This window comes from Falco peregrinus, chromosome 7, assembly GCF_023634155.1.
Source record: "Falco peregrinus isolate bFalPer1 chromosome 7, bFalPer1.pri, whole genome shotgun sequence".
Lineage (NCBI taxonomy): Eukaryota > Metazoa > Chordata > Aves > Falconiformes > Falconidae > Falco > Falco peregrinus.
Genome location: NC_073727.1, coordinates 33,758,581 through 33,782,497, shown reverse-complemented (window position 1 = coordinate 33,782,497; position 23,917 = coordinate 33,758,581). Strand labels below are relative to the sequence as shown.

Genomic DNA, 23,917 nt, shown 5'->3' with positions numbered 1-23,917 from the left:
GCAGTTTAATGAAAGAAAGCAAAAGCCATGTGTGGGAGCAAAGCAAAAAAAAAAAAAAAATCTCTATTTTGCATGAGCAGGTGATGCCCATTGACTTTCTGGCAAACAGGACCCCAGTACACATAGCAGTTGCTTTGGAAGACAAATGCCTTAACAATTAATGCCTCCCCCCACCCTTCTCAGCTTTTATTGGTAAGCATGACAGTCATATGGTAGTGAATATCCCTTTTGGTCAGTTTGTGTCAGCTGTCCCAGATGTGTCCCTTACCAGACTCTCCCCCCTTCTTCCCAGCCTACTGGCCTTGGAGGCAGCAGTACTGGAAGAGAGAGCCTTGATGCTGTGCGAGCACTGCTCAGCAGTAACCAAAACATAGTGTGTTATCAACACCCTTCTAGCTAGGAATACAAAGCACAGCACTATGATGGCTGCTATGGGGAAAATTAACTCCATCCTAGCCAGACCCAGTACTCTGCTGCAGGTAAAACAAGAAATACTGAAAATAAATGAATATAGTATCTTAGACGGCAAAACAGGGGCTAGCACACCTGGCAGATTATGCTTTAACAGGGGTCCTCCCTGCTGCTAGGAGCAAGTCACGCCCCTTCCATCACCCATATAACTCTGTAATACTGGCAGGCCATGCTTTATGCAGGAGTACTTTGCCCCGATGTGAAAGCACCACTGGAAGAAATGTCTTTGGCTGCCTTTCCCAGGGTGTGCCAGAGGCGTACTGCAGTCTGGGCTGCCCTCCAATGCAGATAGGAGTGTCTCATGAGAAATCCCAAGGTCCTCCACTATATTTTTTATGACAAAGAAGCTTCAAGGCGGTGCAGAGGGATGGGATTACCTTTCCTTTAAGGCAGAAAGCAAACAGTCAAAAAGACTGTTGGTTTCCCTTTAGATGTTAAGAAAAGGTGCCAAATAATAGTTAAATACAAGGACCAAAGGATGTAACTTAAAGAATTATTACATTCCTGTGGCTGGAGATTGTTAAGAGTGGGATGGGCAAGCATCTCATCAAGGGGGTGCGACTGGGCAAAGGGAATACCTCAGTGGGTCTCCTAAGATCCTGGAAGTCCTCATTTTATTATTTCATCTTGGACTTTTCCCTATAATTACCAGTTTTCATAAGCTGCATCAAGATAGCTGTGTAGGGCTCTCAGATTCCACCCTCTTTGGCCTCAGTGAAATGCCTTACCAAGTTGATGGAAGAAGTTGCTGTTTTCTACCTCAGAAAATGATGGGTCATTTTAGAAGCAGCACAAGTGAATTTCAGGTGTTGAGTAGTTTTCCAGAAAAAACATAGGTATGCATTTACAGGATAGGAACAAAAGAAGCATTTCCTTTTCTTTTAACACATTTTGTAGTAGTATGTTTGCATGCTTTTAGCATCGTGACTCCAGCTTTAGGGTCATCTGAGAAAGGATAATCACATGTAAGATTTTAAAAACCTGAAAAAAACCACCAGAATAGCTCTTGCACACAAAGAAAGAGCACAGTTGTTGGTATTTTGCTAGGCATGGAAGCATAGTCTCTGAAGAGGCTGCTTAATGGCCTTCCCAATCCCTTTTCAGTCTGATGTCAGACCTGAAACATGCCCTCATGCAGAGGATAAATACCCACCCAGCAAGGAGTGGGAACAAGTCCTCTTGCTGGCATCCTGCCACTTCAGGTCCCACTGTGGTTAAAGGTGTCCTGGTTTGGGGTGAAAAGACCCCAGGATCAGCATTCATCTTCAGCATGGGTCAAACAGTTATGGCAGTGTCTGACTCCCTGTTTATTGGGCCTTACATTAATGGGAGGGAGGGAAGGAACAGGGTACTTGTTTTTAACAGGTGGAAGAAGCAGCTTTCCTAATGTCTTTGTTGATATTTTTGTTTTAAATAATAAGAAACTGATAACACTAGCATGCTGAAGCCCCAGAAGAGGTGGGCTATTTTGCAGAGGACTGGCAGTACAATCAAAAGCACATTACAAAAGCAATCTGGCACATTGGCTGCACAGGCTAAACCAAAGGTATTTCAAACAAATATAAGATCAATATTATTATCATCATCATCACATTCTTGCAGTGTAGCTGAATTTGCTTCTAACTGTGATATATTCTGAGGTACTGGATCACAAGTATTTTTATTTTAATTTTTCTTCCTCAAAAGCTTGACCAATTGCCTTCCATCTCACAGCAGAGATTGGTTGGAATGCACCGCAATAGAAAGAAGGAAGGTAAGGAAGAAACTTATACCTTAACTATAGATCAGTTTAAACCAGCAGCTGAGTTTCTGGTTAAAACTGTTAACTCTTACTTTTCATACTTTGTTGGAATATTTGGGAGCAGGAGCTTTCACATCCAAACTTGATCTTCTATCTCTGACATTAACTTTTCTTTCTGGCTACCTCCTTTAAGTTGTAGCCCTACATTGACTCTACTTCTTAAGTTTTTTCCAATCTTATATGAAATATCTTGCCTGTGAATGAATGTAAAATTGTGCATGACTTTTACACCAACAGACTCTTTAGAAAGCAAAAGCTTTTGTTTTTTTCCTAATGGCAGATATTCTACTTGCTTGTATATTTCACTTCTATCTGAAGTCATGCTGTCATTAGATTTATTCTGTTCACAGGACATTCTGGTGTCTGCTTATTCCCTTATTTTTTGTTTTATTGTGGACATAAACAAGCACAACTTCCTGCTGTCCTCTACAAGGCACTGAGCCTCTGCTTATTTAGAAAAATATAGTTTGAACATGCCACGAGGTGGCACCCCGGTCCCATGCCTGCCACCACCCACGCATGCCTCCCAGCACGGTCCCTGCTCTGAAGGTTTCACGTTTAATTCCGTAGATTAACATTGTGCCTGTTTAATTCCAACGAGCTGTAGAGTAATGAAGGCTTTTTATTTGCTGATAAAGCCAACTTCATGTACAGATGAAGCTGTTATTAAGCCAAATCATATGCAATATGTTTCCTTGAGTGTGAGGTTGTACATGAAAGTTTTTCAAGCTTTTAAAAAGCCTTAATCTAGCATTTTTAAAAGAGAAGTTAGAAAGGATTATCAGGAGTATGACTCGGATTCTTTAATACCTCAGTCTGTCTGTGGCATTTACACACCGATAATATATGCCATTACCAGGGTGACAAAGAACCATGTGGCCGTGGACGTGTTCATCCTCACAGCCACTCCCATCAGGGGCCAGCAGCACCTCTGCTTTTCACCTGTAGATTTTGAACTGAAGATCATGCAAAAAATCTGTGCCAAGGCAAAGGGAGGAACCAGAATTTCTGTATCCCAAGTCAGGATCCTGGGGAGACAAGAAGGGTCTGCTTTCATTCCCTTCTGCACAGAGTCATAAGGCTGATAAAACATGGGAGCACTGCGCTATGACATTGGTGCTGTTGTCACCATGGCAGTCAAAGGACACAAACAAGGCTAAGTGTTTATTAAACTGCTGGAGATGGAAGGAAAAAAAAATGCTTTCAGGCATACAATCCATTCTCCAGACTTTCCCTCCCCCTCCCTATCCTATCATCTCTCCCCAAGATCCTTACTGTAAAATATTGCTATCTTGAAATGTAACTATAAGTCTCTTTCCTAGGTACAGATTCAATATGGAACAACTCCTGGACAGTAAGATAAACTAGAAAAACAGAACAACATCATTTCAAATCCTGCTAGGACGAACTGTCCCTTCAGAACTACAGCTGGAAATTTTACTCCTAATTATGTTAAAAGAGAAATTATTTTGTCCAAACCAAGGCATTTTATTTAAGGTGATGGTAATGAAAGTCCAATGCAAATTTAATTACCACACACAGATCTAGATAATACTATCCAAGGATCATTTTCCAAAAAGTCCTTTATGGAGCAATTGCCATGTCTTATTAAGAAGTGCTCTGATCATGGAATTATGAAAGCTCTGATCCTTTTAAAAGCCTGAACTTTTTCACTTGCATGCTGAAAATCTGCTTTCTAGACCCCTTTTATTACTGCCTTGTGGCTACAGTCAATCATTACCTTCTGCTTTTCCATGCTTTGTTTCCCATGTGCTCTTTTGATTAATCACGTTTTAGTAAACTATATTGACAATGTTATGCTGTGCCTAATCTTTCTCTTGCTGGCAGGAAAAAGGATCTGGGAGGTGCCAGCTTCCCGCAAAAGCAGAAAAATAATAACAGCCTATAAATTGATATTACAACACATGCTCTGGCTGGGGGTGCTGCCCACTGCATGTAACAGGGAGTAGCAGTGACACAGGCAAGGCCAAGGCAGTTGATGGAGTATGGCCATGTAGGGTGCCTTCTGCAGCTCTGCTGCCAAGTGGCTATGCACCCAAACTGGCCCTGCATCCTTTGCAAGGGATTTTTTGGCATAAATGACAACTCCGTATTCCATAAATGGCATAAATGATATTGTGTAAGCTGCAGTTCTGTGCATGAGATCCAGCAAAATAAATTAAAGGAAAGGAATGATCACCCCCTCTGTTCAGATAACAGATTGCCTGTTTAATTCCATCAGGATGAAGTTCTGCAGGATATAACCTTCAGTTTGTTCATTCCCTACCCCAAGCTGACTGCAAGTCTCAGCTTCAGATTTGTTTAGAGTATGGCCTTGGGTCAATCGAAATGGAGCATCTTGCTGTAGCCTGCTGGGTGGCTTTCATCCCTCCACACATACAGCACTCATCTCCCTTTGAGCAAGCAGGCTGAAGCTGTGTGTGAAGCACGAGAGGACAGATGAGCATGAGCTCCTGTCACCATGACACCCTTGCCTGCCTGCCAAACCTGGTTCCAAAGTGCCCACCTTTGAGCTTCCCACCATGACCTCCCCAAGTCTGTTTGGTAAGAAAGGAGTGGCTGGAGCTGCTGGTGTGACTGTGAATGTAGGCAGTATGCAACAGCTCGCTGCAACATGTCACACTTCAGAAACACAGAAGTTTAGAAGAGGTGCCTGTCACTCCCCACCTGTCTGCTTTCTTGGTGACTGCACTCCGTTGCTGGGCTGCTGGGAGTGGGTAACTCACAGCAGTGTGAGAGAAACATGCCGCAGGCAGTGGAAGCAGGCAGCCATCTGCCTATGAGCAAGCAAGTCACCCAACCCCAAGCACGGCAGCGATTCCCTCATGACAGCTCAGCACAGCAATACGCAAAAGTAGTGTCCTCTATTTATTCATTCCTATCATGTTGGTATACTTACAGGTACCTCAGCCCTTTTGAAAACCAGGTATCTTAAAATGTTTTGTACCTAGTGTTTATTACAGTTTGCTGTAATACTTTCTTTAAGAGTACTCTTTCTTTAAGAGTAAAAAAAATGAACAGCTAAAAGTAATTTAATAAATTCTGCTTCTCCCCTGGTCATACAATTTGAAGGGGATTTTTCTTCCATGTCTTCCCATATGCCTTCAGAAATTTGCTTCCCTCATTAGCATCCGGGCTCCAGGACAGCTACTATCTTGTATTAACTGGATGCTTATGGTAAGGGTGAGAAATTCTAGTTAAAGGTGCTCACAAGACGATCGTGAGTTTGTAGACAATCTTTCTCCTGGAGTCTGAGGTCTGATTAGACAAGATCAAGGACAAGAAACTAAATAACATTATTCCACTTTACAGATGGGCAACCAAGAAGCAGGCTAACAAACAGTTACACTTCTGATGTATCAGAAGGAGCTTGATAACTAAATACTTTTGCAAATCAGACAAACGAGAATGTGTCCTCTAAAGTTTTGGTCCTGCAGGCACTTAAAAGCATGAATAACTTCATTTTTACAAATAGTCCCACTGAAGAGGAATAGTTCCTCTGTGTCCCTCAGAGGGACATCCTTAGCCCCTCTGCAGGTTCAGTCCTTAAATGATGAACTACCAGACTGATTTTAAAAAGCAACAGGGAATAGCCCCTTTGCTGAAAAAGCCATGCACATCAATGGTAGCTAAAAAGTATCTCTCGTGTCCAGCTTTTCTTCTCTTAAAAGGTTATATACAGAGGAAAAAAGGGGTTTGTTTCCCTTTTTTTGTCTCCAGTTTACATCACAGGCACAGAAATACCCCACTGCAAAAGTTGGGCATATGGGAAAGCAGGTTTTACATATTCATATTGAATTATTACTTTTGTATTGTTTTGTTGGTGGCTACTGCTATTGGGCATCCTTAGGTTTTGACGGTCACATCAAAGGAGCTGCTCTGGCGTGAGAACCGGTCAAAGCGAGCCAGATAATTAATGGATTTATTACTGAGGTCGGTTCCCATGATTGTCAGTGGGCAGCAGCCACTGCTGTGTTGTAATCCTCATTCTCTTGGTAAGGCACATACTGCCTTAAAAAGGTTTAATGATCCAATAGTGATTTACTAATGGGAATCTTTCTTGTGGGTTTAGCAGGCCTTGAAGGAGGACAGGGCGGCACATGAAGGTCAGTTTTCAGCAGTATCAAGAAACATTTTATTTGTTTTGTTTTGAGATTCCTGTTTCTAGCACTTTTATCTGCTAACTGCAATAATAAATTGAAGGGACAAAGTCATTGTAGCTGGACGGGTATCAGACTCGTGACAGGAGGAGGGAAGGAAGCAGACACTGGTGATGGCAGATTGCAGCTGAAGATCTGAGGTAATTATCAAAAAACACACACTTTGGCCTTTATGATCAACAAAATGAAAAGAGTGCGGTGAGAGAGACTGGGACAGCTTGATCTGGCAGCTCGTCCTTGCCACCAGCTGCTGCTGAAGTTGGGCTGCCTAGCAGGGATCTTGCTGTGGTTGCATCCCCTTTCTGTCAGAAAATGAGGGAGAGAACTGCCCAAACAGAGGGCAGGGGAGGGAAAAAGCAAGGAAGCAGCTTTGCCTGCTCAGAAGAAAGGAGATGCTCCTCACATCTAAGGAGCCCATGTGCCCTGCCACTGCTCCTCCGTGCTACCCCAGTGCCTCTTCAGAAAAACCCAAGAAAACCCAAACAAACAAACTCCCTTCTCCTCCACCAAAATACATTTAGAAAGCAACAGAGGGAGAGGAGGTGGGTAGAGAAACAATGTTATTTTTGTATTTGTTATATATTTGTTAAATTTTTTATAGTATATGTTGGGGTATATTATAAAAGGGTTGTGCTGGGAAGTGCCATTAAAAACTAATTAACTATCCACACACAACAAATCTCATCTTGCTAATCTAGTTGTGAAACTATACCTTAAATGCATAACATTTTGTTTTAAATTCCTTGGGAAAGAGTCTTTCTTGTGATAGATGGAAAAAATAAAATACGGTGTTCAGAGCTAAATCAAAACTAGGGGGAAAAAATTATAGGCCTTTAAGTAGTTGTAATTTTGTCTCCTTAGGTTTATGGATTGCCTTGTACTCATTTACTAGATTTTCACCTACCACAGTAATATAGAATACTATCTATGGGTATTCTTTACAGGTACACTTTTCTTTACATCTTCCAGTAAGACACTGTTTCCTGGAGCAGTGTGTTGATTCCATAGAAGGAGGTATTGCAGTGTAACATAGATGAAGATGGGGACAGAGTTAGAAATTTCCCAGCTGTTAGGTGATTGCAATCACTGTTTCAGTGTTGCATCAAGGTATTTTTTTCATCCTGAAGACTTTCCTTTGTAGAAGAGAAAAATGCTGAATATGGACTGTGTAGAAAGCAAAATTAAGTCAACACCTCAGAAGGACTTTCCTGTAGAATAAGTGATAGCACTGTTCAGATAAACATTGTCTAAACATTTAGCTTTGCTTGAATTCAGTATCGGTAGCTGTAGCTGTAAAAAAGGAGTCTGCCTCTCCAGACCATGAAAGTAATTCAACCAGTTACATTTCCTTTTATTTCCCCTATTCATTTCCTTTTGCTCCTGATTTTTTGATTTCCCTGGTACAACACTAATTCATGTGTCCCGGCTTTGCACTGTCACCATGAATCCAGAACAATATCCCTTTAAAAAGAAACCTTATTGACATCATCTTACAATCCCTGCCACTGCTACAGCCAGACCATTAAGAGAAATTCTAAGTTAGTGCTGAATGAGTTGTTGAGTGGTCTTAGTTTTATAAGACTGATAGATAATAATAGCACATTATCACCAAATGATTTTGATACTATTATGTTGTATCTTCAGGTGAGAAGGAGGATGATTCTTTGAAAAAATTAAATCACATGAAAATATTATTAAGATTCAAATTCTATCTCTCCAGAGATGATGCAAGATACAGAAGGAGAAATTCAGTTGCCTGACATTACATATTTAGTGCCGGTTAAGCAACCTCGGGTTTCCCAGGAATCTGCACAGGGTTGGCAGAGGTGACACAGGACACTAGGGAGACCTGCACGTTCCAGAGTGATATTGGAGCCCATCTTAGGATATGGCAAATATTTAGGCAACTGAATGCTAAGTGACTGTACTTACACATTAATAGCACTTTACAACTTCCAGTAGCAGCAGTTACCAGAGGCAAAAAACCCCATGCAAACACCAAACCAAATGAAACCACCCCTTTTCAGATAACTATGTGTCAAAATTTTGTTTCACTTGTAAATCAGGAAAGATTTGGTTTACCCTCAAGATGAGATCCCAACATTTCTAGCACCTGCCTGGTGCTCCTCTGCTTATCACTCCTGGTCATGGTCAGATGTGCTGCTGCAGTCATCCCTTTTGAGACCTTTACACATTGGCTTCCAAAACGCACGTCTTTGTTGTGTAAAAGGGCGAAGCAGAGGAACAGAACACGAGTAAAAATTTCAGCATTGAATAAAATTACACTCAGGTTCAGGCAATAGCCTCACACAAATGTGGCTTGCAAACAAAAATCTACCTATTTCTTTATCTTTTCTTGAAGCTGGACAAAACTACCTGTGACTTAAATCAGTCAGGTCCTCATTTGTGTGATCTCAGGCTATAGGTGCTTGTAGAAGTAGGTGACTGATGAGACTGGTGACTACAGAGCCGGTAACAGCCAACTTCATACTTCAGTAGTGTTTTCTGATGTAGTATCTTCTGAGGAAAAGATGCTTGTGACCATTTTTGTATTATGAAGAAGAAAGTTCTCATTTCCACTAGCCCTAAGAATTTGCCAATATCCACATCCCAGGCTTTGGTAAATGCCTTTTACTTGTCTCATCACATCCTGATTGACGTACCGTCTTTCAGAATAGCTGCAAATAAACATTTTGAAGGCTCACACTGAGGAGGCAGCAGCATGAACTGGCACCTCCTGGCAATTGCTCAGGTAGATGTAGTCACAGCCAGGATATGATTATTCTGCTTTAAATATATGCATTCAGCCCTTGGCCACAGTAGCCGGTTTTTCTTCCTGGGCAATACCTAATGCCGGATTTCCTTCACTTGCGATCTGAGCAAAGGGAAGGCAGGCAGCACCACCTCTCAATTGCCTGTCTCCTCTCTAGAGTTATAATCTCTTGGTGCTGTGTGACACAGTTAGTCCCACAGCTACAGCAGCCTAAGTGCTTTTTATTTGCGCTGCTGAGGGCTAGGGTTTCGAGCCTGCTAATGTTGAGTGACAGAATTGGTTTTCAGTTTTTTCCTCTTAAGAAAAACATTCTAGGAAATTGCATAACCTCCTTTGATCCTCTTGATAACTGAAATTTAAGGTTGCAAACGCACCCATTGAAGTTAGTCAAAGCCAACTGCTTGTTCTTGAGCAAGCAGCCTGATTTGTGTTCTTGTGCTATGTGCTATGATCTAGTCCTAAATTATATGAACTACAGACTTTCTTCTTTCTCCGGGTCCATTCATCATTAAATGCAGAATAAAGATAGAAAAGGGCTGAAGTAAGGTTGCGCATGCACAGCCATGAGTCCTACCTTTTGGATCATGGTTACGCCAAGGAAACAGCTTTCACTTGCTCCGTGTTAAAAATTGCATAGTCTCCTTCAGCTCTGACCTGCTAGCACAGCTACAACCAAAGCCATCAGAAGCTATTACCCTCTGATGTCTTTCCAACAGCACCTGTGAGATATGCTTCTCCAATAATTTCTCACTTGGCAAATCTTCATCCGTTCTCAGAGAGGTACCATTCCCAACAGAGGCTAGGAATAAACAGGCATGAAAGGCTGAGCTCCTGCCTCATGTCCTGGTCCCTTTAGATGACTCAGACTAAAAATCAAAACAAGACAAAAGACAACAAAACAAGAAATAGAGGAGACATCAGCAACTCGGCGTCCATGAATCTGGCACCTTTCATGAGAGTAAAAACGGAATAAGCCCAAGCACACAGGCTGCACAAATCCATCCATGGTGAGCTGTTTCAGAATGCTAAAATAGGTACACCTTCATCAGTCTCTTAGAAATATTTCTCAAAAATACTTTTTTTTTTTTTTTTTTTTGTATAATGAGGTAAAATGTTGCATTTAGGGCAACAAGTGGTAATGCTTTGGGGCACATCGATTAGATTGAATCCCTTAGGTGGAACCAGGTCAGGGGCTGCCCGTTTTTAGTTTTTAACAAGATAGGATGTATGGGAGACCTCCTACCAGGTTCTTAGTTCTTAGAGGGCAGGTTAATAGTTAACAGCTTAAAGTCAAGTAGGGTTGCAACCTGCTCTTTTTCATGTAAATAAAGCCCGATTTTTCTTTACTTGCCAGCTCACTAATATCATCTTCACACTTCAAACTGCTCATAGGGAAGATGAAGGGCACCAGAACTGAATGCTGCTAAACATGCTGGTACAGCAGTGCAGCATTTGTGTCCCAAATCAAAAAACGTCAAATTCCCCCTCACCAAGAAAAAACTTCAAAGAATATCAAGGATGGTTACAGTGCAGGGGTGGTGAGCCTTCTTCCCTCCCTCGTCCATTTTCTCCGTGGGACAGTTCAGGCAAATTACAATCCCACCTCACCGGCTGATGCAGGCAGGGATGGGTTACGTGCTTAGCATTTGGGAGGAAGGGATGATGGGGAGTGAGCCACTGAGCTGCAGCTGCATTCCAGGGACAGATGAAGGGTTGTAGGTTGTAGTGGGTTTTTGTGCCTCAGTCTTGTCAGCTGTTATTTGGGCATAATAATCTTCTAATGTCTTTCAGACATGTAAGACAGTGCTCATACTTATGGACAAAGATTTACATGCCTTCTACAGACAGGCTTTGCAGGTAGGTCTCAGATGAAGCAGTAACAAACCATTACCTCAGTAAGAACTGGTAGACTAGGATACCCAATTGGAGGTAAAACTACACTCTCTCAGTCCAGATATTTAATGACATCATTGCATATTCAAATTTTCCCCCTCTGAGCACAGCTCCTTAGTGAGGAACTGAAGGAAAGCTGAACCTAGAAACTCCAGTGATTTTTGATGCTCTCCAGTATGGGCAGATGGGTTTGTACCATTAAGTGTACTGTCAGTGCAGAACCAGTTTACAAGTCTGAAAACCGATGCTGCTTTACTGACTGCTTTCTTCTGCCTGCTTCAGGGCACACTGTACAAGGCAGGCTTCCTGGCTGAGCAAGGGGAGCAGAAGAGGACAGAGCAGCTTGTTACCAGTGGCAAAAACTGACTTTGAGTTAACAAGTATTCCTCAAGAGCAAACAAAAACTGCGACAAATCATCCATAAAACGCAGTCAAAAAGGACTTCGTTTAATTAGTGATATGTAAAGACTTTTGCATAGAAAAAAGGTTAACAAAGTAATGCATAAAAGACCGACTAGGTACAGTATTTTTAAAACAAATATTTTAAAGTATATTTTGCATAATGTTTAACATTCTCAATGCTTATTGCTTTCTCCACACAGCAGAGAAATCAAGTGCATAATAATACATGCTGTGTTTTATTTTTATTTTTTTAATTTTTTTTACATAAAATCTCTAGTTCTTGACTGAATGTATTAAAATACTTAGGTTATTTTAAGTCACTGTAATAAAAAATGAAAGCAAACCATTTTATGCAGCACTAATTGTCTGGGTATTGACAAAATAATTTACTCACATCCCCTTTAATACATTCATTTTGGTTTGGAATCAAACCCACATTACAATGTTGGCGTGTTAATAGCCAATTTAAAAATCGTCCCTACCATAACTTCATTCATACCCAGAGTGATCATTCTCCCAGAAGCTGATAGTGAAAAAAAAAGAGGGATCTTGCACAGAATCAGCTAAAAGTAAATGTCCAAATACAGCTAAATAAATTAATGTGAAATCTTACAACACTGAGTCTCTTGTATTGGCATGAATCAACCGTATCAGAGTGTGCACACTTTAAAAAGGTGGTTACTTCTGGGTGCATGAAAAATTCACCGCTTGTGCAGATATGAGCTAGCACCATATTTTAGCCATAAGAAAGGGTGCCTCAAGGCTTGCAGGCAGTGCTGAAACGTTCATTAATCCCAGCACTGATAAGATAATTGCTTTTACCAATGCTATGCTAGATGTCACAATTTGGCAAGTCTGTACAAAGAAAGCAAACTAAGGAAGCAAGAACTAAGCCTGTCAAAGTGAACATTCTTCCTTGGCAATCTTTTGGCTAAAAAACCCTCTCCTCTTCAAGAGCACGCTCTTCCCTGGAAAGGTATCCTAGTTCTGAAGTTGAATGCAGGATTTCGCCTCTCTCCCATATCATTTCCATCCCTGTGCAATGTTATTTGTTTTAGCAGAACACACATATATATATCTTTTTATTTATTTATTATTTTTTCAATGTCAGGCACTTAGGAAAATTCAAACTCTTTTTCTAGCCTGGGGAGACCTGGTAGGTGCAATCCCTCATCTCTCTGCCAAACGAGGATGCATAGCTGGAGAATTATTAGTTCTAATGTCTACGTATTCCTACGTATTTCCCAGGAAACCTCTACATGCCGATATGGTCACGCTGTTACGAAAGCCATTGCTGGTCCCTCAGGGTGCCTCCAGCAAAACAAACTGAGAAGAAGAAGAAGAAGAAGAAGAAGAAGAAGAAGAAGAAGAAATCATCACCCCATGTCCTCTCGGAGGCCTGAGACGATGAGGGCTCCTCATGGGCTCGCCGGCACCTCTCAGGCCCTTCGTGTCCCAGAGGCTGGTGTGTGGGCACGGGGGCGTGTGGGCACGTGGGGGTGTGGGCACGTGCACGTGTGCCGAGGGAGAGGAGGGAGCCGGGCCGGGAAGTGAGAGCGGGGACTTAAAAAGCTCCAACTTCAGTCCCCCAAGGTCGGTAGGGTTTAGTGCTGCCCCCGCTGCCAGCCTGCTGAGGGCTGGCGGTGGTTGACACGGCCAACGGAGGGGTGATGGCCGTCGCTGCAGCCACGGCGGCGGCGGCGGCGCTGGGGGGAAGCATGGGGAAGGCGCTGGTGAAGGAGAGGGGGAAGCTCTGGGCAGCGGCCGTAGCTGCTGCAGCTGCGGCATGAACAGTAGCCGAGAGGGACAAGAGGGAGGTAGAAAGAGGAGGGACACAGGGAGCGACACTGCCAGCAGAGGGGACTCTGAGGGCGGCATCGGCGTGGGCGAAGGTGGCCGTGAGCAGGGCAGAGCCATGGGGCGGCACGTCTGAGGAGAGTCTGCACGGGGCGGCGTCAGAGGCATGGAGTCCGTTCGGCTGCAGCAAAGCGGCCGGGAGGTGGTGGAAGGCAGCTGCCCAGTGGTGAGGGTGCAAGGGGTGGTGGTGGTGGGCCATGGAGGAGGTCATGGCGGCGGCTTCCCTCTGAGAGGCACAGGTGCTCAGGTGAGACACGAGTCTAACACGCAGGGGGTCGGATGTGTCGAGACCTTCCACTGAAGTCAGGTACCTCGCGACTTCTGTCAAGCACTCGCGGAAGCCAATGCTCATGAAATCCATGGCCAGGGAATGAGCGTCAAAGTAACCTGCAAAGGGAGGGCAAGAGATGTGCTGAGTGCCCAGCCAGCTTCCCAGCTAATGTTAGGTGTCACGGCTAACCCCATCCTCGCTCAGCCACTGGGTCTCCCATTTACAGGTTAAGGTTTGCGATGCTAACAGTCTGTTCTCTGATCTGTAAATTATTTGTGTGACCACCCCTGTAATGCAATAGGCTGCAGTTGTTTTTGCAGACAATACAGAAATGAAAAGAATTAAGTCCATAAGCACTCGTGATACTTGAAAAGATACATGATGCCTCTCCTGAAATTCCTCAGCAAGCTGCTGCAGTGCAGTACTGATCCTGCCCATGTGTGTGTGAACGAGACATTTATCCACACAAAGAAACGGGCTGGAGATCAGAGAGCTTGCATGTACTACCCTGCCTTTTCTTCCCTACACTGGCATTCATCGAAATGCTCTCAGACTATTTCTTGACATTGTGAGATACTTGTTGCAGCTGCTGCTGGGGTCCCATCCACTTCACAGAGCCATTAAGACAATATGACATACGGTGTTACTTAACTACAAGCTAAAAACATCTCGTCATGACTCTGCACACACACAATAAAAAGCTTTACTGAGAAAACGTTTTATGCAATGCCATTGCTAATTTGGAGATGGAAGACTGACAGTCATATGGCCCATGAGGTATTTCAACAGACAGCAACTGGAGCTCCACAGGCTCAGGACAAAAAAGAATTTGAAAAAAAACAAAAAAACAAACCACTCTTATTAAATGCACATGAGAAGATACTCCCTTTCTAAAAGAGTATAGCATCAAATCTAGTGTTTTAAGTTGTAGCTTTTCAACCACAAAAACCTATTCGAGTTTTTGGAATTTTCCTATCTTAGTTTAAAAGTAGTCTCCTTGGGAGGAATAATGTCCTTTCCACTCCCAAGCTGGCACAGTGCTTTTTTGTCTTGCTTTCAGTGAAAATTTTTAAGTAGGTGTGACTGTGATGTCTGTTAGTATATGAAGATCAAGTGCCCTTACTTACGGAGGAATGTGACAGCAATACCTGCATTAGGCCTTGTGCTCTCTGGCATGGAATCATCTCTGTCTTGCTGAAAAATGCTGGCACCTTAGATGACTTTTTTCACTTGTATCAACTTTCAAGCTAGAAAGGAGTGTTTCTGTCACTGCACGTCCATATTATAGAATTAACCTGGGCACATTTATAGATGTCCCAAATCCCCCACAAGCTATACACACCTTCTTGCCAAATTATGACTGTGCTTTTGCTGCAGACCACCTTGCTCATCTGAGGCTGTATAAAACCTGAGAGAAACACTGGCTTGGCCAGCAGGTCAGTGAGCGTGAGGGGTCGGGGACTCATGTCAGCAAGCACCGATTCCTCCCAGCTTTTTTCCTGCCAGGTGCACTGTGACCAAGCGATCTGTGGAAACGCCGCGCTTTGAGTGAATTCCTGAGAAACAAACGCCAGGCAGGCCAGCACTGGCAAGCTAGCAGGGTACCTGCTTGAGTGCCAACCAGCCTGGCGTGGGGACGGCCTCCACACTGGAGGTTCCAGGACCTCCAGTGGCTTCAGAGGGGCTGATGCACAGCCAAAACCCCCTCATGGCTTTGGCCACAAGTCAACCAGCCTGGGAGTCCTGAGAGCGTGTGCCTCAAGCCAGGGCTTCCTGGCCTCCCGCCCTCTAGACCGGAGGAGACATGGGGGATGTGGTTGTCACCAGCTTCCCCTGAGTCTGAGCTTCTGGCTCTGTGACGAGCCGTCCCAAAGCCCTGGTGATCCTGGCTCTTTCTCAGTCTCCTGTGGTGGCTGAGACATGAAAACAGAGGGGAGATGAGAGCTGGGACTCCCAGGCTCCATTATGTTTTGATTTTTATGGTTATCTTTTCCAGGTTTTCCCTTTGCTGGCTTCCTCCTTCAGAGAATTAAAAATGCTGTTTCTTGTTTCTTCCCAAAACCCAATAACATCTTCCACCACCACCCACACATGTACACACCAGTGTTTTGTAGCAAATGGGAAGTCTTGGTTTTACTTCAGCTATCCTGGTAACCCACCTGCTCTGCACACAGGCTAAGTCATTTGAGCTATAGTAACTCATGTTGCTGACCCAAGTGTCAGTCACCTAAGCTGAATTTGCAGTGAAGCTGCAATAAAACCATACCAAGGTCCCAGCAAGCGACTCACTGTTGACAAATTACTCCTCCCCTGTGCTTGCTTGCATGGTCAGCAAAAAGCCCTGGCCTCAGGCCAAAGCAATAACTTGACATGAACAGGAGACCATTGCCTGCACCTGCATCAGGGCAGTGGAAATGCAGAGTCCACACAGGACTTCAGAGGCAGCAGCCTGCCTGGGAAGCTCTGAGAAGCAGCGAAAGGACAAGGAGCTACTTGGGTTTTTTTCTGCCGTGCCCACTTTGGGGTCAGCATGCTGAGCAGTGGCCAACTCCACCCCAGCTTGCCTAGCCCCCGGCATTCCCCATCATGGGGAATTTCTGCATGAGGAGGAAAAGGATGGAGCTCTCCCCAGACCTCAATGCAAGAGAGCAGAAAAGTAGCAGGACCCATTTCTCCCTGCTGCTATAATAGCTTTTGTTCATAGGAGAAATGATGGAACTAATTTTTTCGCTGATCCAAAAAAAGTTTCTAGCTCAGAAGATGAGTTACAAAGTGGGAATAAGTACACTTACAAATAAAACATATATTTGCCTTGAAGACACTCAAGGAAATTATATTTAAAAGATGTTACCTTAGGTTGCAAAGTAAAACATTAAGCAAGTAAGAAATGCAGGCTTAAAGTTTGCCTGGTACTAACTCACAAACTTGTTTTTCTTAAAGTTTCTTAAACCACACAGTGAGTTTACTCTTACCTCTGGGTCAGAAGACAAAGGTAAAGTTGTAGCATTTGTGAAGCAATAGGATATTCCCCACTATGGACCACGGTGTGGAAGGTGGATGTGGGTATAAGCTGGCATCGCCTCTCCCTGCACCCTGAGACTTTGTCCCTCCCCGCACCCTCCTCCGGCAGCCACAGGCACAGTGGTGTCGGCCAGGGCAAGGAGAGGTATGGCGGCGGTGGCAGACCAAGGAAAAGACTGCAGGACCTGGGACTGCGAACAAAATCCGCCTTGTCTGGCCACAGCCAGAGGCCAGGGCTCTGCCAACACCTCTCTCCATCCAGCAGCTCCCATCCCAGGCGCTTCGTCCCCTGCCCCAGTAGCTGGGCCACCTGACCTGACCCAGTTTTAAAATAATCCTCCACATACTTTTTTTGGGCAGGGAGGCAGCGGGAGGAGGGTTCCTATTAAATTAGGCCTCTGACTGGGTTCACCTCCTGGCCCTCCCACTGTTGGGGTGGACGTCGGAGGGGTGAGCGCTGCTGCAGCTTTTCAGGGGAACGGTGGGCAGCATGAAGGAGGGTCAGGTTTGGATAGCTGAGCTGTGCATCACGTGGGGAGGGTGAAGTGAAACAGCCACCCCTTCCCTCAGCAGCTGAGCATTGTTCGCCCCATGCACCAAGCGAGACAGAGCTTGTGGAAAGCCAGCATGAGTCCATGCAATTAGAGGTGGCACCGTCACGCACACGCGCAGAGGATCTGAATTCAGATTGCAAAAGCATGATCAATTCTGGCGTTTCATAACTTTCAGTAGCATAGCTTTACCAACTAAATAGTGGGTTTTAAAGGACATTTTAAAGATATAAAAATTAACTTCTTTTTTAAATTTTGCACATTTCCCGAGGAATCAAGAGGCATGCCTGAAGGGCAATAAAATTCCTTTCACCTCTTATAGAACAAGTTACCCATAAATTTTAAGCTTAAGCGGACTCTTAGCAAAAGCCTCTTAACACCTAAGGAAATACATATGTCTGCTCGGTGTTAATTTTCACAAATAACAGAATGCCAGCCTTCAACATGCTTTCCTATGACCATCTGTTGTTAAGCACGCACTGATTATAAGTTGAGTTCTGTAATCGCTGCAAGGTACAGAGAGGAGCGGTAATTCAATCATAGGCTAAAAATTATAATCAAAAAAGGAAGACAGGCAGCAGCAGCAGATTCTTTTCTAGCCTTTACCTATATGGCATAGTGGGTCAATGAAACACTGGCTGGTTTCCATTACAACAATTTGAACCATAATCATGGTCGATGGCACAGGACATGGGACCGTGCTTACAGAAGGCCAGCAGGTTTTTCACTCCAAATAAGTTCCAAAATCATGACTACACAGAATGGCTGAAATCATTTGGCCTCCAGCCTTGGGACTGTCAGCTTGCACAAGTGAGGCAAGCTCAGTTCCCACAAGTCGGCTGATCTAGTGGGTCAGCCAGTGCAGCCCCTGCATCACACCAGCACCCACTAACAGGGAGCTCCTCAGAGCTCTGACACACCAGTACAGTATACACACGTGAGTGCAGAGAGCACTGCTAGCCCTCTGCTTATCTGTTTTACCAGATACCTGGAGCTGCACAGAGCAAGACTGGGTTTTGTTCTGGTGAATGAGATGGTCTAACCTGGCATTTAAAAGTCTTTCCAGAACAAAGAAAATACATAAACAATAATGAAAGTTCCTCTTCATCCACTTCCTTTGGTATAGATGCTGGATAATGGGGTTTAGCATCGGTTTTGTGCTACACAATTGTTGCCACAAACCTCCTGTTTATGTTTGGTGTTTGTGTATTTGTTTTGTCTCCCTGTGCAGATCTCAGTGCTCTTTGGAAACCCCAAACAAATCTCTGACTGGGCTGCCTGTGAATGAAGCCTTTACTCCCACAGTGTTATGAAAGCAAACACAAGCCCAGGGTCAAGTGCTTCTTTTGTCCCAGTAGTTCTTTCCCACGAGTTCAATCCTGCCATTAGCATTGATTTCCACTCCTTTAATCTGGAAACGCCTATCACAGCCCCTCAAAGCACTTTTTTTGCTGAGATTTCCACAAATATTAGAAAAGAAACTGCCGGCTCCTTACCTTTACCTCCTGTCGCCTGCAGCATCTTCAGATGATCTACTGTCATTTGCAGTATTTCCGCTTTTTCTAATTTGGCGGATCCCTTCGAGATAAGAGACTCATATAAATAAAGGCTTACAAGTACTTGAAACTTTAATTTGATATACTTTCCACTGAGCTCAGCCTTATGGTTTCAATTTCCCCTATCATTAGGACATTCTCGGCTTAATTCTTTTGTGAGCATCTGCCTCCCAGACTTTGTCTAAGGACTAATGCTGTCTCCTCTCCAGTGATGCAAGCAGCAGAGCAATTTTGCTTTACTAAGGCTCAGCGTAGCTCTGGCCTTGAAGACAGTGCAGAGATGACACCTTCACGAAATGAGAGACGTACGTAACTTTCTGGACTTTCTTTTTAACAACAAACACAAATGGAGATCTGGCAGGACAGGTCTGCACAGCTATCGATGACAACCTTGCTGCAACATTTTCCTTCTGCTCTTACCAGTAGGTGTCCCTGTGGACACACACCCAGAAGTATCCCTCTTTCTTAACCGGACATGTCGTCTAGCTGCTGAGTATTCTATTCTCATTCTCGACTGAGAAAACAACCACACAGTCCACAGTATTTTAAGTTAGCAAGAGGCCTAGTTTGCAGGGTCATGAAGCTAAAACTGTGAAAGAGTTTGGCTCCTCTGTCAATAAAAATATTTTCTGTTACCAAGGGTGGTTCACAGAGCTAGAATAGGTGCTGGAAAAGTATAAAATGTAACTCAAAGGGTAGTATTAATATATTAACCTATCGATATAACTATTTTGCATGGTAGCATTCCCTTCGATATCTCGAGCATGCCCAGATGACTGAGTTTACCATGCAAATGTTATTGCAGCGCAAGAGATCATCCCTTGGCATCAGTTAAAACCAGGGCTGCACAAACTTCAGACCCTGGGCAATCACGTTCTGCAAGCCAGATTTTTCTCTTAGTTATCACCTGGGCCACCTCACTGACATGGGCCGTCCTGCACCCTCAGCTGGCTTCACCCAGGTTGCACATGTGCAAATTCGGTGAGACTTACACCCTCCTCTGCAGCCCCGCTTCGCCAGGACTAATCTCTGCAACCGACTCTGGAGAGCAGAGCTGTGATTTGGGGAGGGAGGAAGGGAGGCGGAAGCGAAACTAAACCTCCAACTTTGAAACTTCAGTGAGCTGAATGTCAAGGAGCAGGAAAAGGACTGATGACTTTGTCCCTGGCACACTGCAGAGAAATGGCGGGGCTTTCTGAACAAAATGCAGCGTGCGCTCATTTTTACACTAATACATTTGTTTCAAACCACTTAGGCTTTCGGCATTTTCCTCGTACAGAGGTTGGGGCACTTGTGAATTTTTGGTCAGAATTCCCCATTTTACATATGACTACATCCTGTAGTTTTCTCAGACTTCATCTTTTCCATAGACGCAGTACAAGCCATCTCAGTGAGAGTGACTAATAGCTAAAAACTGCATGGCGCTGGGCAATTTCCAAAGGCTCTGTAGGACTTGTTTTATAATGTTTGTGGGTTTCAAGAAGTAAACAATCAAATGGGACAAACAACTTGTTGTCTCTTGCCCCTGTTTATCTAGCTGAAAATACCTCTGTCACTCTCTTTTGCCAGAACGTCTATGAGGGTACAGTTACAACTGCTAGTTAATAAAAGCAGATTGCAAGTGATGCTCTCACTGGGATTACATTACTGAAAATTTCTTTTTAGCCAGATTTTGTTCAGACCAGAGATGTAACAGGCCTAATACAGTGTGGTGCTTGTCATGCAGTTACCCAGTGACATTCAGCATCTTGCAATCCTGTTTTAAAATTTTACTTTCTGTATTTTATTTTGCTATGATAAGGAAGTCAAGTTCTTAATTTTCAGTTGGTTCCTTCTTATTGAAATGTAGTATCGATTGCACATATCCATAGCTCTTCAGATACATCCAGCAAAACAGGAACAAAACCAAATATTGAATCAAAGCCCCAAAAATAAAAATCAAAAGATGGAAAAGGAAATAAATAATTTGATTTGAATGACGTCCTTTCTTAGAGGACAGGCTGCCTTCTAAGCTTTTGGTCTGTGATTTCATGACCATGGAGCTGAACCAAAGTTAGCTGGATCCTTCAGCCTTCTCACCGAAAGTCTTTGAACGTATCACTGACTTCACCAGCTCACATGACATGGGCCTATGCCCTCTCCTAATGCACTGGTTCTAAAGAGTCATTTTAAAATGTGAATAATCCACGCTGTCCATTCCTTTTTCAGGAAACCGGATTGATTAGTTTGCAACTGAAATTATACATTAAAAACTAACATTTTATTAAAGTAGAGGCAAAGGAGGTTATATCTAAAGATGTAGACAGAAGGCTAATTGACATACAGGTTTGGGGGAGTTGTGGTGGGTTTGGGGTTTTTTTGTAAATATGAAGTAAAACGCATTTTTAACAAAACCACTACTGGAATTCATCGAAAGAACAGAGGCAACATGAACACAGTTACCCTTAAGGGAAAAACAAGCCAAAGAATGGAAATGTTTTTCAGCCTTATAATGAATTATGTTTCTAATAGTTTTGCCACAACAAAGCATTTTGTTGAAATGCCTGCTTTGTGCCAGATCAGGACACATACAATATTATTTTAATGAGTTTTACAAGAGAACTAACATTGCCAGATGAGATACAGGATTTAAAAAAAAAAAAAAAAAAAAAAAAGGGCTTACTTGTTTTTCAAAAGCAGTTGGCACAAGCCGCCTCAGCTCTGATAAACTGTTATTTATACGATCACGGCGCCTTTTCTCTATTATCTATTCCCAAAAAAAAAAACACATTAAGTTTATAAAAAATGTTGAAGGGCAAAATCACAGCACACATGCAAATTATCACACGGGAAAAGAATTAAATGCAACATACCCCTCTTCTTTTCTTTCTGGCCATAATCTGAGATGTTGTTGTTGGGGAATTTGATCGAATAACAGAACTATTACTTTGCCTGTGAAATAATAAAAGTATGTCAGGTGTTGCACAACTTCATTCTGCTCTTTGAAGACACCTTAGGTCACCATATTAAGTACGCATAGTGCCTCTCATGCCGTTTTCAATGCTTAGATGTGCTTTGCACTGCACAGTATCTTTAAACCGACATTTCATTTCTGATTGCTGCAGCATATATTTTGAATTAATGGAACACTCTGTTGGAAATAAAGTTCCTTTCTGGAGACAGTTCACTGTCCAGTGCAGTGGATTTTGTTTTCCTTGCATATAAAGTCCTGTCTACCAAATACAAACTGAAGAACTGAGTCCAAAACCATGTGAGCCATACCTATGCTAACAGCAGGGGTAAGTACACGCATCCGATGCCACAGCCTCTGCCTGGCCTGTAAGTTTTGACATTCCTGTCCGTTGCTACACGAGTCAATAGATGCTCAAGTACAAAGCCAGTTGCCCAACCCGGGTATGTTGCCTTGTCCTGCACGAGGACCGGAATTCAAAACTCACTTTTAAAACTACACTACCCGAGGGTACAAAAAGGCTTTTATCTCATCCAGAGCAAGCAAAAAAGAAACCATAAATCCAGTAGCTTTTAATACTCCTTTAGCCACTGATGCAGATGAGATGGAGCTCTGGTTCGTGTGCCTCTAAATTGGCAAGAGCAGCTTTGAAGAGCAGCTCCGAGACCCGCAGAGCTCCCAGGCCAGCCCTCCTTGGCAAACACCACCGCTCACCCCCAGCTCGCACACCGGGCTGGCAGGAGTTACCATTCAGCTACTGTGGATCCCTGCTTACTTCCCACAGCTCATTTCCCACTGGCGCCAGCTCCCTTCGGTCGTTCGGCCCGCTCAGGAGCTATTTCGGAAAGAGATCTGATTGAAACTGGCAAATTAAGCGGAGCTAATGAACTGCAGCCTGGTGGCTCACAAGCCGCTTGCGTGCTCCGCAGAATTTCGAGGTTCGGGCAGCGACACCGCGGGACAAATTCTTGGAGGGTTATCAACAAGCTGCTAGCTAACCTGGACGGGGGAGAAAACCGCAACCTTCGCATTCGGGGAGCTCCCCCCACCCACCCCACCCCCCCGACCAGACAGCCGGGTTTCCCCCGCGCTCTGCCCCATCCCGGGGCGCGTCCCGGCTCCCGCCGCCCGCGGGGACGGCAGCCCCGGTGGCCTGGAGGTGCCCCACTTACCCCGAGTAGTTGTTCTCACTCCCCACGTCTATAGTCTCGTCCATGTCGCTGTCTGAGGTAGTTTCCTCGCAAGGTCGCTTCATCGCGGGCGCAAGACGCCGCGCAGCTTATAGCCGAAGTGGGGGCAGAGATAAATAAATCCGGGGGGGTTCCGGCTCGGCTCCGCACCGCCAACAGAGCGAACCCTCTCTGAGGCGCTTTCCCACGCCGCGGCACAGCCTCAAGCCCGACGGCCCGCCCCCGGCAAGGCCCGCCCCGCCGGGGCTGGCGGCAGGGGGGGCCGCCCACCGCGGAGGCGCGGAGCGGCGCGGACGAGCAGGCGGCTGCTCCGCGGGGGGCCCGGCCGCCCTCGGTCCGCGGCAGGCGGGGCGACGAACGGGGCAGATGCCCCCGGCACGGGGTGGGGGGGTGGGGGGAGACGCGGGGCTCTGGGGCATCCTCGGGGCCCGTCCTTCGGGGGGAAGAAGCGGCATCTGGGTCCCAGCCCTCCCGTGCCGCCAGGATCGCCCCGCTATCCCACCCGGCATTTGGGGGTGCCTTGCTGCCCCTGCCCCGTAAGCCCCGAGCCGGATCAGCCCCCCCAGCCCCGTTCTGAAAAACCCCCGGCGGTGGCGGCCAGCCCTGGGCGCCGCTCCTGATGCCTCGGGGTGTCTTGTAGGGCACACGAGCGAGGGTCTGAGGGCTGTGTAAATCCCGGGAAAGGTATAAATCCCGGTCGGGACGGGCGAGCGGCCCCGTCCGCCCCGTCCCGCAGGACTCCCGGCGGGGCGGCGGGCACTTGCAGGGACGGGAGCCAAGCACGGCGATAATCCCTGCTGGAAAGCACTTGGAGGAAGCTTAGCGGCTCGGTTACCGGAGGCTCTGTGGCAGGCGGGTTTTGTTTTGCTTTTGTTTGGGATTCCGCCCCCCCCCCCCCCCCCCCGAGTTTGTCTTGCGTTTTCAAATTCCGGATGCCTGACAAATACATTCGGAGCGGTATGGGTATGTTCTCCGCAGAAATTTAATCCTTCACTTTCGG

The 23,917-nt window shown here is 44.9% G+C and overlaps 1 protein-coding gene across 1 annotated transcript; it reads right to left on the bottom strand.

The window, feature by feature from the left end:
• Positions 1-11,538: 11,538 nt before the first annotated feature.
• Positions 11,539-23,134, bottom strand: HEY2 (hes related family bHLH transcription factor with YRPW motif 2). Its single transcript, XM_005236978.3, has 5 exons — positions 22,900-23,134; positions 21,630-21,708; positions 21,440-21,523; positions 18,718-18,799; positions 11,539-13,765 (listed from the first exon to the last, which is right to left on the bottom strand). Exons 1-5 carry the CDS (start codon positions 22,980-22,982, stop codon positions 13,086-13,088), a joined length of 1,008 nt encoding a protein of 335 aa, XP_005237035.2. The 5' UTR covers positions 22,983-23,134; the 3' UTR covers positions 11,539-13,085.
• Between the last annotated feature and the right edge of the window lie 783 nt (positions 23,135-23,917).

Excerpts from the sequence above, each read along its gene's own strand:
- HEY2 (XM_005236978.3), bottom strand. The coding sequence starts at position 22,982 with ATGAAGCGACCTTGCGAGGAAACTACCTCAGACAGCGACATGGACGAG. Across the intron at positions 21,709-22,899 it reads AGTGAGAACAACTACTCGGG|GCAAAGTAATAGTTCTGTTA; the intron begins GTAAGTGGGGCA and ends ATTATTTCACAG. Across the intron at positions 18,800-21,439 it reads CAACTGCTTTTGAAAAACAA|GGATCCGCCAAATTAGAAAA; the intron begins GTAAGCCCTTTT and ends CTTATCTCGAAG.